General features: G+C 38.3%; 1 protein-coding gene across 6 annotated transcripts in view; it reads right to left on the bottom strand.

Annotated features, from left to right (window-relative positions):
* Nucleotides 1–17,510, bottom strand: part of AGMO (alkylglycerol monooxygenase) — a 193,691-nt gene that overhangs the window by 159,842 nt on the left and 16,339 nt on the right. For all 6 annotated transcript variants that reach the window (XR_012631931.1, XM_074892213.1, XM_074892224.1 and 3 more), the window contains exon 3: nucleotides 13,410–13,561. Coding sequence is in view for 5 of the 6 variants with exons in the window: in XM_074892213.1 (XP_074748314.1) it covers nucleotides 13,410–13,561 (152 nt within the window). In the remaining variant the exon portion in view is untranslated. The remainder of the gene's footprint in view (nucleotides 1–13,409; nucleotides 13,562–17,510) is intronic.

Below are 17,510 nucleotides of genomic sequence, written 5' to 3'. Positions count from 1 at the left end.
ATTTATTTGAAAAGAAGCAGATCTGTATGTTAGGTGGGAAAGGGAGAGACTTAGCGTAGGCGGGGGAAAGAGGGGAAAAAGTCAAGGTTTAAATTTTTTGTTGTCGTCAATAAGCAGCTTGAAACATGGGAACAGAAAATAGGAAACTTTCAGAGAGTTGACACACCTATTTCCTACTGCTGGAAAATTAAGACAGTTCTATAAGCTGCATCTCCCTTAAATTAAAAGCAATGTACAAAGGGTGTTAAGTTAGCCACGCAGACATAATTGCCATTAAAAAAAATCCCACTTGTATGCTGTACAAATTTGCATGTGCAACCTGTATCTGTTCTTAAAACACTAGATTGAAGGCAAAACAAAGTTTTACTTTGAAACCCCTTTTTTCCCCCCTAACCATAGAAATAAAAATTTAGCATGTTTACTATTTACAGCTTCCTTCTCAGAAGACACAGGTAGAGCATTCATGCCTTCCAAATGTAACCTTACACATCTGGCCAGCAAACATCTGGATATTTATCTTCACTCATCATTTCCTTCAGTAAGTCCAAAAACTGTCAGTTATTTCAGCTGAGATTCTGCCCAAGGGAGTACAAAAAAAAGTTACATCCTTCTTTTGTCCAGGTTTTATAAACTGCTTTTTACCTTTTTCCCTGGGATATCAGTAAGTATAAAAATAAGCAGTCTGGATTCCTTTGACTGTGGTTTTTATTCTGTGAATATGTACTTCTGTAGCCACAGGGAGCATACATATGCAATTGTATTTATTACACAGTCATATCTGCAATGCATGCAAAATATCCTACATCTTTAAACGGGCTTTTTTTTTTTTTTTTTTTTTAAATGTTACATACATCCAGAAGAAACCATGCAAATCACAAGTAAGAATACAGATTGATTTGTGAATAAACTATATAGCAAACTTACGGCAATTAAACTTTGGATTTGGGATAGTCACAGAACAGGAAAAGTGAGTATCAATTCACTTAAAAAAAAAAAATAAAAGAAACCAAATCACTTCACTTGCAGAATTGTTGTAATGGAAGTACTGTCTTTGGACTGGAGGCACCAGACTGAGGAGCTCACCCCCTTGTTCTGCCACTGTTCTAGGAAAGTCTCTTCATCTGCCTGTTCCGTCCTTCTCCTATTTTACAGAGGGGCATAATGAAACTCATCTCCTTTGCAAAACACTTTGTGAAAAAAAAGAGAGACTCAAATGTTACTATCAAAGGTACATATTTAGCAAAGGAAAAGGTCAATCATTTCTGAATCTATCTAATTATGAGTTTAGTTTTCTTACTATTCAGTAATTGAAAGCTACTACCAACTTTAAATTTTCCAAATCACCATCCTGGAATCCAAACTGAATTTGCCTAGCAAAATGCTTTGGACAAGAAATAAAAAAATTCAAATTATGCAATGAGGTTTTTTGAAGTCTGTTGTTTAGCTGAGGTTGCATTCACTTCTCCTTTGTTATTTCTTTGAAACAGCTTCACACTTTCCAAGTTAACTCTGCTTGGTGAAGTTGAAGTGCTCTTAGAAGAGAGGTTAACTTAAAAATCATACGCATATATTAAAGACAAAATACCAAAAATTAATATTATGGATTCTTAAAATTTTATCATTTAGTATGAATTTATTTTATATGTGTACTGTGGGCACTTCGCACACTGCCATTGTCCCATAGGAATGCTGTAAAGCATTCATGACTCAGATTCATTTTAACCATATGGTACAAGGGAAGCTGCTAATGATATAACAAGCTTACATACTTAACTCTGCATTTGTCCATAATACTTTTAGATTTATTTTTCAACTTTAAATCAACAAATAAAATATATATTTAGGTACCAATACAAAATCTACAATTAGAAAAAATTAAATTTCATGTTAGAATGAGTGGATAAGAGAGATCAGGAAAACAGCAAGGCTGCAAACAGTAGGAAAGACTTGAGAGTTGGCTTTGAAAGGTTTGCTCATTCCTGCCTCACATCACTTCTAGGCAACAAACAACTCCGGAACAGTTCCTTTTTTTTATTTATCTATTTTATTTCTCTTTTTAAACAGAAGGTAATTTCCAGTCAAAAGTATATTAAATTAAAAGACAGTTTTGGGTAAAAAACTCCTTTTATTTTTATTTCTGTAACCAATATAGGTTACCTTACTGAAAAAAAGTTATTTTTATGACTACAAACTTTTTAGGATCTCAGCATCCATATGTGTTAATAGTGAATATAATTTAAAAGAAAATAAAAGAAAACATAAAAGCATATAAAATATATGATACACATATGAAGTGTATACTTTCCTTACACCATTGTGCTGTAAAAATCAAAAAATCATACATTTTTCCGTCTCAATTTAATAGGCCAGTTTCCAGTTGCTGGAAGGCATGAACATGACGTCATTGATTTCTGAAATGATTCCTTGTGAAAACATGTCGCATGCCATAGTGTTATTACAGTCTGAGAGTCTGCACTTCCCTTTTCATACTTAGCAATAGCTTTGTCACTGCTGAACTTACAACTATAAAATGGCAAGGTATGCTTCAAACAACAGTGATATTTGGGATAAATGTTCATTATATAGAAAGGAATTCTCCTAATTTTATTAAAAGTATCAAGGGGAACTCTCATCAAGGTCACATGCCCAGGTTGCTCTGTGTTGTCTGAAGCAATACCCCCTCCATTTTACTGTTAGTCTGCATAATGACCGCCACTGACTTGTCCTCAGAGAGGCTGAGCATGGTCATGTTTTTTTCAGAAGAAAAGTTTCTTGAAAGTTAATAGCTAGATAGAATCAAGAGTCCTCCTCCTGGACCTACAAAATTTTGCATTGCCCACGCATACGTACCAGTACGATTTGATTAGTCACAATTTTTGTTTGCTGGCAACAGAAAGAAATTTTCAGAATACTTCAGTTCCCATTTAGCCCTCAAAATAAGCAGCCCAGAGGCCAACAGCCAGTGCTGAAATCCACATGCTTTACAGAATCCAACTATGAATACCGCAACAACAGCTGAGTGGTTCTTATTTAGGGTATCTGTCTTTCATTCAGCTTTATACATGAAAACATTGTAGATATGTTCTTGCAACAGGATGCTTATGTTTTATTTAGAGTATGTCTTCGTTAAGATTAAAAAAGTAATTTTACTTTTAAAATATTTCACCTTATTGAATTTATTCAGGCTTGACAATTACTGATTCTTGAGAAAAACTGAGAAATACTGTAGTTATTTAAATATCTTTGGTTGAAAAAAAGAAAAGTTGTGCCAAAAAGGATTTACTGATAATTTTAGCTATTCAAAAGAAAAAAAGGCAAAAAATCTGCTTAGTAATTTTTATTAAGTTACATCTTCCACCCACGTGCTATCACTTTAGATAGTGTGATGTGGAAAAGATTGCCATTCCTACACTCAAAAAGTATTTTTGGCAGTTTAAATACTTTTATTATGCCAATAAAGATGCATTGAAGGAAACATACATGCAAAGAACATTGTCCAGATACAATAATGTTTTCTCTGCTCCAAACACACTTTAAATGTTAATTGCCAATCTTGAAATGTATAATAAAGTATTTTAAATGGTAATGGCCTCACTAGATTTTTAGCAAGTGAGGAAAACTATTACAGACATCCAGCTTCTAGAAATCTGAGTAATATCCTGAAAGGAACAACTTGCCATTTGGGGGTTGGGGTGGAATGCACTTTTAGTCTGCTTTGAAAAGTAGTTTTAAATTTCTTACTCATAGCAAAAAAACAAGGCCCTTTTCAAATTTGCAAATAATCATGCATCTATTCTTTGCAAGGAGTACACATCAGTCAGTAAAACTGAGGGTGCAATTAGCAATGGACAGTATTTTTTCCTTTTTTTAATTTTAGCTAATTCTGAAATGATCAATTGTACATACTTGGAAATATTTCAGTCACATAACCTGATACCAAATATAATTTAAAAAATTTCTATGTATATATGCATGAAATAGTCATGTATTGATAGGATACATACTGAAAAACTGTATTAAAGTTACAGAAAAATTTCCATGAAGAGCATGGAAGAAATGGAAATACCAATGGTATTTCTGGTACGTCCTTGGCCCTAATAGTCCAGAAATGGGAGTTTGTTAGCAATGTCCCACTAAGGAACAGAAGTGCAAGTCCAAGCCCTTCAGAGTGGCCCAACTCCCTGGGAGGAGAGCTGGGTCCCTGTGCCACATCCCCCAGCCACAGAATCGCATATGCCCCCCTCAAGTCACCTTACCTTTCCCTGCAGGTAGACTGTGAAGGTGCTCCACAGCTAGATTCTGCACAGTTTGAAAAACGTTTGAAAAGAAATTTGAAAAGAGCTATTTGAAACTGCGAAGTCTTCATAGTGCCTCCTAGCTAAAGTGCTGCTTCAGAGCAGGGATGCAGAGAGATAGAATTCTGTGCATTTCTTTCTCCATGCTAAAACTACACAGACCGACAAATAGAGCAGTAACAACCAGGCAATTTTTACTAGCACAGCGGGAGAAAAACATCTTCATTTTGTAAGAGAAAAAGAACAAGCATCTCAATGGGCCATCTGTTTTAACAATGCCTTTCATTTCTCTAGGCCTCTGCTTCTACTTTAAAACTTAGTGACAAAAAATAGTTACCACTGCTGCTGTTTGATTAATTATATGATGTGTGCTTTTACTCTAATTCCTTACAATCACATTTTCATATCACAAATTAAAAACTGTTATTACATTTGGCACCTTTTATCGTTGATCTGCTGATTTCAATAGATTGGCAAAACATGGAAGGGACATAAAAATGAACCTCACCCCTGTTCGAACATCCCTCCAGCCCAGGACAAAGCCCTCTAGCAAGACAGTGGGCAAAGCTGCTGTATCAGAAACTGACAGCTAGCATCTCCAAAGTCACTGCAATTGGTTTCAGAAATAAATGTGTTTAAAATGATCCTGGATGAAGTGATTTGTGTGCAACTTATTCAGGAAATAGATATTAGTGCGCATTTTTATGTTTCTCTCTAATTTAGTAAGAAGCCTTTAGTTGAAGTAACATGGCTTAAAATTAAGTCAAGGGAAACAATATATATTCTCAGCTGGGTTTTCGCTTACTCTAAATATAAGTTTCTAGCATAAGGTACACATTCATAGTTTAAGACAAAAACAAAAAAGGAAAAGAAGGCAGACATAGCTGGACTGCTTTCCTTAAACAAGTAGTTGAACTTCCAAACATAGTCTCTCTCTTCAATTTATGAAGTCACCTGACTGAAGGTGACTATAACATCTAGGAGGTCAAATAGTGTATAACAACTATTTCAAACCCTTTTTCAGGTAAAACCCCACAAAAATAAAACCTTGAAGCTATTGCAGAAGAACTAGTTTCTCCTCTCCCACACTCACTAACTGCAAAAAGGTTCACTATAAAACTTGGATAATTCACATTTTACTTTATGTTCTATAACACCTTAAGAAGTACAAGTGTTATGCACCATTTCACTGGTTTTCAGCAGCACACTTGGAAAAGTATGTCAAACGAACTGTTTCACTGCACTGTGAATTAGATGCTTTCATACCCATGTCTCCACTCAGACTAAAAAGGGATTATTTTCTTCCCTGTTTAAAATGCACATGCACAGACTAGAGGGCAGCACTAGCCAAAGAGACGAAGGAGTGAAGACAGCCGACTTTTTGAATGGTCAAACCGTGCTAATTTATAGAAAATTTTCTTCTCCCACTTCATCCCATAAGATACTGGTTTAAGTTGTTCATGCACGATGTCACTTCTATCACATTAGTTTAATAGTCAGGAGCGTGACTGTAATCACAACAGCCACGTGTGTAATGTATCAGTTTCTTCATTACAAACACCTGTTTAAATCGACACACTGTGCACATTTCCTGGGGATCTCAGAAAAGAGTCATTTCACAAATGACTTTTGGAATTCATTTCAAGCTTCAGAAAGTTTAGGTTTTACCATCTTAAAGAAAAACTTAGGTGAAAAAGAACAGAGATTTTCCCCATAGCTTTGAATATTTAAGGATATTTATTTTACATTTTTTAATGTTTTACGTAACAGCATGTTACAATCTTGCTTTTGTGCAAGGAGATCCAGAGCTTTTTCCCCAGTCTGTGCACTCAGGCACTGCAGGTAAGAAAAACACGATTCTACCCTCCAGACACCCATAGGTACCCCAAGCTAATGCATGTCTATATACAGAGCCTCAAGAACACCAATGTATTATGTAAATCCTCAAAGCAGGATTTGAGTGATACTTAAGAGGAGTGTTAACCTTGTGCTGGCTCCTTTCCCAACCATGAGAAAAGACAACTAACAAGGAAAATGGAGGAATATGGTTTCTTTCTCATTTTGTACTGGGGAGCTTGCCAGATCTCTTCATGGTGGGAGCTCAAGAAAAGATAAACAGTGCTGAGAAGAGATGGAATTACCAACTGAATTTTTGGTATAAAAATTGTCATAATACTGTCAGCTCACACTTTCATGAATACATATTTCATTATATTTAAAAGATACATTGTCCTTGGCATCATAAAAAAAAAATTTAAAAGATTGCTTTTATACTCATATCAAGGCCTAATTCATAACAACCATACAAATCCATCCCTCCCAGTATCCTGCGGTAAAGAAAAGCAATTAATAGATATTGCAGAAAACCTACAAGAATCATGGCAAGTGAACAGTGACTTTTCTCCTGATACCCTTCCATCATCCAAAGATAAGCCGGTTATGTCTTCTTGGACTAGATGTTGAACCCAGACCATAGAGTTTGATTCCTTACCTATAGCAGTGAGCCGTCCTACCCTCTGCTACATCATACTCCCACTCCAGAACATATCCTACAGCAGCTCTAAAGAGCCAAAAATTCATGGCTGATCACTTCCATCCAATTTGTTGGCAGATTTGTTACTACCATCATTCTTAATAACCTCTGGCATTTCACATATTTAGAAAATCTATTCACCTGTAAACATATTTTGGATATTCAGGAATTAAAATTAAGCGAAAACTCTCTAGTGGATTTTCTTTTATTTCCATCTTCTGAACTCTTCAGGTTATGGAGATTTTTCAGAAAGTTACTTATTATCTCACAGCTTCTAAAGTAAAACAGGAAGGGGCTTGTGATATCTGCATGTGCCACAATAAATTTAACGGACTAAATGAGTCAACCTCACCTCATACCATGACATTATTCTTATCAGTATGCGAGAAACCAGTCTTTCAAACAACAGGAACTTATTATGAACAATAACAACCTGAAAACAATACAAGCAGGCTCCTATAATTTTATGGGACCCTAGACCACTCCATGTCAGGAAGCCTCATTGCAGCTGAAGTGGTTTTCAGGTGAACTTTCTCAACCAAAATATACATTTAAATGTCAGAAGGAATGACAACATTTTGATTTGCTAAGATTGACTGTGGTCTTCTACAAATTCAGTGTCCACTCAGAAAATTAGATGACACATGGTAAAGGAGCACCTCTTGTTTCTGAAAAGTTACAGAAAGGTAAAAGACTTAGTTATAAAATCAAGCATATAGAAACAACAAATGATGTAGTTTATTTACAGTGGACTTGGAAGGCAGGGAATGAATCATATTCACATGAACTCTCTATTTATTTTCAATTCATGTTATGCTGTCTGCAGGTACTACACTAGAATCAATCAGAAGACAGAACAGAAAATATGACAAACAGCTATTGCTTTTGCTATTTTTGTGAGGCAAGCAGAGTCAGCATTTTAATATCCTGCTCTCCCAAGCCTGTTTAAAAATAAGAAAAAACAACTGACAGAATGGCAAAAAAAGTTTTCTCTAAAATTCAAAAGAAGAGAGTATTTTTCTCCTAATCTCTGGGTATCAATTCGCTTTGCAATCAACACAAGCTGTGACAAGAAAAAGAGCAGAGCCTCATTCAGTCACTTGACAGTTCCCAAAGTTTTCTATCTTTCACTGGTGTGGAATTAAATTTGTTTCATGCTGGGTAATCAATATGGTACTGAATTTCTAGATAGGTAAGCAGTGGCATTTTCTCACATGGAAGGACAAGCCTAAAAAACTACCACCACTCAACCCTCTCCCCCTGCCCGCCCAGATGGAGCCTCTGGCATGTAAAAGAACATTGTCATTTACTGTATTTCTAGGGGAATACAGATTTTCCTGAAAAGAAAACCTTGTGTCTCTGACCATGTTCCCAATAACAAAAGTCATACATCACTTTATTATAAATGAATTTCCCATAAATCTGAAATCCTTTAAATCCAAAATTATTTCAATACACTATCAATTCTTCATATAAAATCTACTTCACAAGTGCCTTCTAATATACTGACTTCAGACAAGTACATTATAAAATGCAGATGAAAAAGGCACTTCAAAGGCAGGAATGGGTCAGATAAATAAAGATAGCACAATCATATGATTCCAATACACCCTCCAAAAATGAGCAGTAAATGTAGATGGTAAAGAGACTTTGAGCCCCACTGCCTTTTCCTTTAACAAGCTTGCAAGTTCAAACTCATCTCCTCATTCAACAGTGAACATAGCATAGCACTGGTGCCCAAAGTGATAACATATTAGGATTATTCTTGCAGACTATGTATAGAATTAGCAGAAAGAATAGGACTGGGTTTTACTGTTGTCCATTCCAGTCATTTTAATGGCATTAATCTTGAGACACTACCTGCCCCAATTTATCCACTCTGGTTCCTTATAAAAGAATGAGTTACCTGCCTGTGCACTACTGACCCAGAAAATCCTCTCTGCTCTCTCTGAAGTCTCCAGTTATCCCATAGATTCTATGCTAGCAAGTCTGGCTTATGTTGCTTATGTCCGCATGTCCTGACCCACGGCTAAAATGACCCCATTGTCTACTGAACTGAGTTGAATTTTTTAAGAAAGAAACCCAACACAAGTCTGTTTTTTAACATGAACTATTTCAGTGATCTTATGCACACAGTCTCCATGCAGGAGTTTTTTGTCAGAACTGAGTGGGTGGTGAACTGCAACATGGTGTAGGAAAGAGCAGCCAGAAACTTCTGAAGTCAGCTTTGCTGCTGAAGAAATTGTTCTATGAAACAGTAAGAAAAGATGCTTACTGAGAGAAGAGGCAGAAGCAATGTAAAACATGGCTAAGAGAAATCCCTTTTCAAAAAATTCTACAAAACAGGAGATTAAAAGTTCACAAAGCTTCCAAATTCATGGAAATCTTAGAAAGAAAGTCTGCTCAACAACCTCAGTTGAGACATTTTGCCACAGATCTGAGGCATGGCCTTTTGAGGGACAAAACTGAAGTGAATTTTCAGTTTCTTCTTTGTCCTCTGACCCTTCAGAAGCTGGCCTTGACCAAAAGGTCAGTCCTGTGGTGTCGGAGAATCTGAGAAGCGTGTAGTCTATTGATCCAAAATATATCTGGTATAGTAGAAGGCTTATTTCTCATCCACCATAAACAAACTCAGAATTATTAAGACACACACCATTAATTCAAAATTTTATATAGCAGCTGGGGAATCTGCTGAGGATATACTTATCAGTTGAGGTCTATTTTATGACCTCTGCACATAACTCAAACCATCAGGTCATATTGGCTCGGTCTTTCGCTGACAGGGACCGTGTCACGTATCCCACAGGGCGGCTGGAAGCCACCAACGGACAATGGGGGCGAGCGGCTGACACGGGCCGCCGCGGCCCTGGCAAAACAATGCAGCTGCTGCGGAGGTTGGCCCTGCTGAAGGAAACTGGCTTCTCCCAGGTTGTCTGAGGGGAGGGACACTGAAGCAATGGAAATTCCCCAGCAGTAAAGGAGAACAAAAGAAGAGGTGTTGGAAGCTGCCGTTAAAATGAGACAGGCTCTCTAAACCTGCTGGCTGCCAGACTTAGACAGCTTCTTCCAGGGCCTGAAAGAGGAGAGGAGGGTCCCCTGGCTGAGAGACAACCATGCTGCTCTGGAGGACACAACCTCCTGGGAAGCATAGATTAAAAATTACTCCCTTACACCAAGGACCAGAGTTTTACCATTCCCCACTATCCCCCTTTGGGGCACACGATTAAGAGCGCAGCCACTGCCGAGGGCCCTGATCAGACCGGGGGGTGCCCGTGGAACCAGTAGAGCCCCCCACACCAGGGACAGCCATGAAAACCCCCACTGTCCCGCAGCCAGGACCTGGGCTCCGCACAAGCGCGTCTCTCTTGTTTTTGCATGGATCTGGAAGTCTCTAGATTTCCTCCCTTGATTAAAAGGTGTGGCTGCTGAAGAAATTAGTTTACAGAGCCTCCAAATTCCTTACTGCCGTTGTCATATGTCTGCAACAGGAGTATCCGCAAGGCCAGGGTGTGGGGAGGGGTGTGCTGCACCATGGCTAGGGCTCGGCACTGCTTTGGGACCGTCGAATCCCCCTTTCTAGCAGGAGTAACTCTGCAAGGACTCTGCACCTGGAGAGGAAACTTGAGGAGTAATCCATATATGCTAGATTAAAGTATCTGGTAAAAGTCCCTCAAACCCACACATATACTTCCCTGAAAAAAAAAAATTAAATAAAACCTGTGATTTTACAGCTTACTTTTCTTAGTAGTACAGCCATAACGGGTGTTTTTACTGAAACAAAGGGAAAAGTTACACTGATTTATAAATTCATTAAAACACCAGGAGAAAAAGCAGTGGCTAACTGAGCACTCCCATTGACTGCCATGGCTTTTGGATCACACCCAGAAGAATGCTGGAATAAGTGGTGAAACATTTTATTTTCTAACTTTTTAGTGGCTACTGCAAACAATGGAAAATACAAGCACATACTTAGAATAACTCTATCCTTTGCAAAATGAGATCACACCTGAAAATACTTCCTCTTGTTGCTGTATAACTTCAGTTTATGATAATAGCTATTACACACATATAGTGAAGAGGAAAAAACAGCTTCCCAAGTGCTGGGTAAAAGCTCGATATTCTGTAGTAAAGTTTCTGCTACAGAAGACACTTTTAAATCTGTAATGATTTAGACTATTCGAAAAGCAGAAGAGACAATCTAATTATTGCATGGACAACATGAAATAAGGTGCTAAAAAGCCAGGGGTTTGAGTTACCAAATTATTGCCTGGAGACAGGAAAAGCTACGTGATGATGATTCTTTGTATCAAAATTATATCAAGTATTAAGAAAAAGCTGCAAAATGTATCTGAATGTTAGTTTTCCAGTTTGAAACAATTAGTGCTGTTATTTACGTCCCCACACATAAGCCCACACAGCTTGAATTTCCTGGGATATACATGTGCTATTAATTTTTAACTTTGCTCTAGGATCCAAGCCTGAATCACCAGGCCCTGTCACTTTCGAGAGCAAGGGTGTGTTGTGTCCGCTTGTACCAGTGACTGTTCCAGTGCTGGCTTCTCAAAGTGCAAAAGTATTTTTCAGGAGTTTACGTTTTACTTTTTAAAGCCATCTCCTACACTTAAATTTCCTTAGCAACTTCCAAACCATCTGACTTTCGCAGCTGTGTTGCCGTGCTACGGATTTCATCATTGCTTGACCAGAGAAAAGAGTGCTGGTTAAGATAAAAATCTCCATTTAGAGTGATTTTCTATAATGTTGCATCAGTTCGCTGCCGAGTAACACAGACGTAACAGCAAACAGTATTTCTGTAACCTGAAGAGTAAATTAACATTTATAAAATGGCTCAGCACTGACCTTCTTAAGACAAAAGCTGTATTTTCTTATGCCGTTTCCTCAACTCCATTACATATAGACAGAATTGGTTTGGATTTTAATTCTAAATCTGCTAGCAAGATTCATTTCAAAGCATGCAATCCCCTCAAAATATAGAGGAACAGGCGACCGTAAGTGCAAAGTTGCTGCAGGAACAGAACTACGTGCAATTGATTTGGAGAGCACGGAGCTGACCCTGCTCCCTTCCCTGCCAGTGGGAATTTTACCACGGACTCCAGTGAAAGCACAGCGAGGCTAGTGATTTTCTAACACTTGAAGGCAATTATTTTTGTTTTAAAATTCAGGAATATCTCCTGCTCTGGACCAGTTCTCAGCCTGAGGCTGTAGCCCTGCCAGCACTGTTAATGTCATTGTTTGCGAAGCGTATTCCCAGTCTTGCGTACACCCACACAGGGCTCCCAGCTCCTGGCCGCAATGTCCCCCCCGCTGCATTGTTCCCGCTCCCCCTGCTTCCTCACCTCCCACCCCGTCCCCCCCACACCATTGTTGTCCCCCTGCACTCACCCTGCATTGTTCTCACGCCCGCCTGCCATCCCCACCCAGGAGGGACCCTTCCCTCCCTCCCACTCCCTGCAGCAGCTCAGGCTCCTTTCTTACCTACTTCCATATAGACTGCTGACCTACTGGCATCAAAACATTTTTCCTTTCTGAAAGTGCATTACATAAACTATCGTTACTAGATCCCACGGCTTTTCCGAGCTGTGAGCGCTCTGCCTTCAGAAACCCAGTCCGAAGTCTCTTAAACAACACGAAGATTCTTATTTCATTGCTACAGACTTTAGATCAGGCCCAAAATTAGGATTGATGGAAAGTGTTACTGCATTTTCAGATATGACATAAAACGTTAGAGCAAATATATGCTGTCACTATAGAACAGAAATATGTAATGAGACAGACACATAGGGATCAATACTATTACATCTTCACAATATACATGTACAGAAATAACTAGCATGATTTACATGGGCTCCATTGTTACAATAAATAAAAGTTAAATCCTTTCTAAACTGTATTTTTTCTCTTTCATGTATAAAAGCAAGTAGCGTTAAAAATGTACTTCTAAAAAAAACAAGGCAAGATGTGCTTTTATGTAGTCAAGTGTTAATTGCAGACAGAATTTCGAAAATACTTTATATATACATGTATACTAGGGTCCATATATACATATAAAGTATAGAAACATTTTTATTCATCTATCAATTAAACAATGATTAAATGTTCAAAAAGGTTTTAAAAAGCACACAGAAAGAGATGAAGTTAGCCAGCTGTCCCATCATTATTTTGGCCACCTCGCTTTTTACTGCTCTCCATTGTGTACATCCATGAGGTTCTTTTGAAACAGTTATCTGTACTGTGCTGTATTTTTCATACAGGCATATAGGGATGCTAACCCTAAAATTTTTCTGTACTTCCTATTTTTTTCCTATGATACTTCACTTTCATTGTGGTACTGCTTTCAGAATGATACTCCCTCTTTTCACAAAATCACGTTTATTATACAGAGTATGATGTATAAACAGTTTTCCATGCTCAAATAAAAGTGAGTCTTTGCTAATCCTTGGGAAGAAGAGCAGCTATATATGCTTAGAGTAGATTAACTACAGAAACAAAACCAAATACCTCATTTTATTAGTAAATTAATTATATTTTGTATTTTAATACATGAAAAACTCGTTAACTCTTACCATGGCTTATGCGATGAAAGCAGTAGTATGCAAAGTCCACTCCCAGGAATGTCAAATACCACGTCCATGGTGAGTCCCAGGGCAGTTCAAAGAGTCTGTAGTTATTCCATACGTAGATATAACTAATTAAGTCAACACTTCTGAATAAAACACTGAAATAGAGATCCAAAAATTTTTATCAACAATTTTGTCAACTTTAACTACAGAACCTTTTTACTATATATTTACCACATAACTTTGTCTTTTTGTAACACATAAAACCAGTCTCCAAGTTCTGCAACCTCTGTCAAGTAACACTACTATTGACTTCAGTGAAACCTTTGCTTAAGGTCTACAAGATTTTTAAAACCAACCCTCACCCACGTACCACCCATATTGTGGATTTATACGTGCTCAAAGGCTGAAGCACTCCAGTGCTCTGCAGGTGCTATGCTGTTCTGTTTTCCTCAATCTGGAAGAAACCCATCCTTACTAAACTCACAAGTCAGAAGTGAATGAAGTATAGCAGCAATTATGCTCAAACACTAATGTATGACATTAAATTACCTTCACTGCCTCCATTGTAAGGAAGGGCACAGAAGGTGACAGGACTTTTGGGAGCAGTGAGATATTTGATCTGCCCAGCATATCACTGAACTTCATTTTAAAAGAGGATAAATGCAGCAGGAAAAGACAAAGTCCAGTGCCTTTGAAAAGCAGGGAAAGGGCAATTCATAGAATGAAATAGCACAGCTGACAGAAAGGGGGAGAAAAAAAATCATGAATTTGCAAAGGCAGGAAAGCCATCAGACAGCACCTTTTATTACTGCCAAATTCCTGGATTACAGGGAGTGAGCAGCTATCCCTGACCTAACGCAAGTCGGTGCTGAGACCAGGAGAAGGAGAAAGAAAGTAGCTCTGGGATGGGCAGGCCAGATGCTGTGGTAACTCTCCACAGCTGTTCAGGTTAATACAAATTTGGGCTGCCACAGTCACACCCTCCCCTCAGTGACCCACCACCTCCCACCTCATTTCACTGATTTGGGGGCTGAGCTGCCTCCAAACAAATTGGTTTGGTTTTGCTGGGTGAGTTTTTGGACAGATGAGGAAATGTTAACCCCAGCATGAGAGAGATGAGAGGCCATAGACACTGGAGTGGCCCAGGTGACAACTGGCTTAGGTAGCTGTGAAATGGTGCCTCAGCTGCAGATTGGTGTATATTTAAACTGGCATTTTTGTAGAAGAGAGTAGACCACAGCATGATTTGCAGCAGCTTCCTCACACCCCCTCCTGCTACCCTCCTTTGCCGAGTTGCTGGAAATGTTTGTGGAACTGTGGTGAACTGAACTGGGGTAGCCACTGAAAAGCAGCAAGCAGAAAAAAAACAGGGAAAAGATACTAACTGTAGGAAAGTCACACATATCCTTTTTTATATGCCAGTGGATGAAACGCACCTCAGTTTAAGGCCTAAGAGTCAGAAATAAGATTGTCATTAGCACCATCATCTACACACAGAAAAAACTAATCTAGTTCTCAGATGTTTTGCTGCTGCTATATTTGAGGGGGGCGGGGGGGGGGGGGGGGCGCGCATCGAGGAAGCATCATCAGAATATCTTTGTGTAAAGTTGCCAAGACTTTAGAAATCTATAAATCATATTCATGGTTGAAGGAAGACTGAGGGATTCAAATTCAGGGAACTTCAAAGGGATACGCAAACGGCATACCTGCAAGACACTACTTGAATGAGGTGGTAACAAACTGCACATAGGTGTCATAGCCTTGCAAAACCTCAGCTGAAATACTGTCACAGACCAACATCTTTCACTTTAGTCTCAACCTGGAACTTCACCTTACACTGAAATCAGCTAAGAGAGTCTCCATGCATCTCCCTATCCATGGCTGCTCATTCTTGTCTCAAGTGCCACTTCTCAATGGTAGTTCTTCCCAAACCCTGGGTTTTTTTCTTTTTCTCAGATAGATTATTTTTGATATAGTTTACAGCATGGCCCCCAAAATACTTGAATTTGCAAAATTAAAAAAGGACATATTACACTCCTCCTCCTCTAAAGCCTTGTTTCACACACCTGGAAACCATCCCTGAAAACAGTTTGGCCATGTCCTGTCCTTTTGGGTAGCTGCACTGAAACCTGAGGAAACCTCAGCAAACATGGCTGTTTCAGCTCGCAAACCATCCCACATGCTATGACTGAACTTTGCAGTCACTTCCATATTTTTGCAGAGACATCCATTCAGAGCTTTTATACTTCTGGCATTAGCCCCTCTTCCCCATAACAGTGTTTTGAATAAGGCTAGAAGGAAACATCTTGAGCTTCTGTGCTGCTAGCTTCTCTATTATCGAGGGACAAAGTCATCTGAAAAATCCCAAGCTCCCAAAACTAGCCTACAAGCAGATAGTATCACATCCACTATTTTATCCCAAGAAGCTGAAGCATTATAAGTAGTTGTTGCTTGGGAAGAAGAGAACTAATATCTTTTCCACAGCCAGCTGCCACATCTTACCTGCAACTCATTCCTACCTTTACTACAATCATCCCAGGTTTTGTCTTGGACAAAAACAAAACACAACAAAACCCATGAAGTTTCCTTGCAGCAGCTGGCAGATTAATTTCTCTTGACTAGCAATGACAGGTGTATCTGCCACTTCAGAAACAACTTAGCTATGCCCAGAAGTTGGACCATACACACCTGGAACATGTTTAATTTTCATAAGAGCTGTGTTCTATAAATATTTTTAAAGAAGATTATATGTGTCCAACCAGATTTTTGCAATTCACCTCATGCGGCATCTGTAAAGTTCAGTATAAATTCTGAACCCCTTTCACAACAGGTCAGAAAGGAGCTGATATTATTCAAACACAAAGAAATGGGCATTTCTTAACATCTTTTCAATGACCAGGAAATTTAAAACACCTCTTGCAACATAGAGTATCAGTTATTATTAGGTACTGTTTTCTTACTTTATTCTTTTGCTTTTATTAACATATAATGCCTTTGCAGTACATCCAAAGATATGTGAACTGGTACATTTCCTCCATTTTTGATCAGCTTTCAGTATTTCACCCTCGAGTCTTTTTTTTTTTTTTCCATAGGCTGAGGCCAAGGTGTAAAACTTGAGCTAACCCTGCAACACATTTTTTATATAAGTAATTTGCTGTACATTCTTTCCTTCATGCTTGAATCACAACTCTATAGCACATAGCACTAGCTGATTACTGTAATTAATTTAGAATAATCCATCATATCACTATGCAATGCTGGAGAAAAAAAAGAGTTGCTTAGCTAAGTATTTTTTAAAAATTTACAGTGTGATGGATAGGAAAGTCCAGAGCTTGCATTCAATTACGATTCTGAAAGTTCACTTGGAGTTTTAAAGGTTTATATTGCCCATTTTTTATCCCTCAAGTTCCATTTTCACTTCTTGAAAATACTGAAGAGAACTTAAGAAAACTTTTTGCTCATTTAAATATTAGGTTTTAACCATAAATATGACAGAAGCAGATAGGTAAGACTTTTGTCATCTAGTCCAATCCTCTGCATAAGGAGTAATAAATCCTAGAACAGACAGACTGAATAGAAAACCTTATTATATACATTGCATAGATTCATATTCTTGGATTTTTAACATTTCTACTGAAAATTTTCTTATTATGTGCAAAGTATGCACACTTAGGCAACTATTTTGACTTTGAGAGTTCATTCTCATCTCCTTGTTTCTAAAGTTCATACATACTTTATTCAAAGGTGATAATACTTGTTTTAATAAACCATTTCCCCCCTTCTCCTTCCACTGGGTCAGATTATGACTTTCTCTAATTAAAAAAGTCCAAGAAGGAAATTCTGGGAGATGAACTCTCCATGTGGAGATGAAGACCTGCTTATGGTAGATCCCTACGGGATAATGAAGGAGGGAAAAGGTGGAGGATATTCAACTGGAAAAAAAGGCAGCTACCCATTTCAATGAACACAAGGTCCCATTTTGCTTCCTCCAACTCACAGATCAGTTTTAGACCCTGAAAGTTTTAGGAAACCTGTTTCATGGTGCCCAGGACAGTCACCAGAAGGGAAAAGGGTGAGAGACAGTAGCTGTCATCTCTCTTCTGA

The sequence above is a fragment of the Strix uralensis genome, chromosome 1 (assembly GCF_047716275.1).
Source record: "Strix uralensis isolate ZFMK-TIS-50842 chromosome 1, bStrUra1, whole genome shotgun sequence".
In the NCBI taxonomy this organism is placed as follows: Eukaryota; Metazoa; Chordata; class Aves; order Strigiformes; family Strigidae; genus Strix; species Strix uralensis.
The sequence above is the reverse complement of the archived record's forward strand: the minus strand, read 5'-3'. Positions and strand labels throughout refer to the sequence as shown.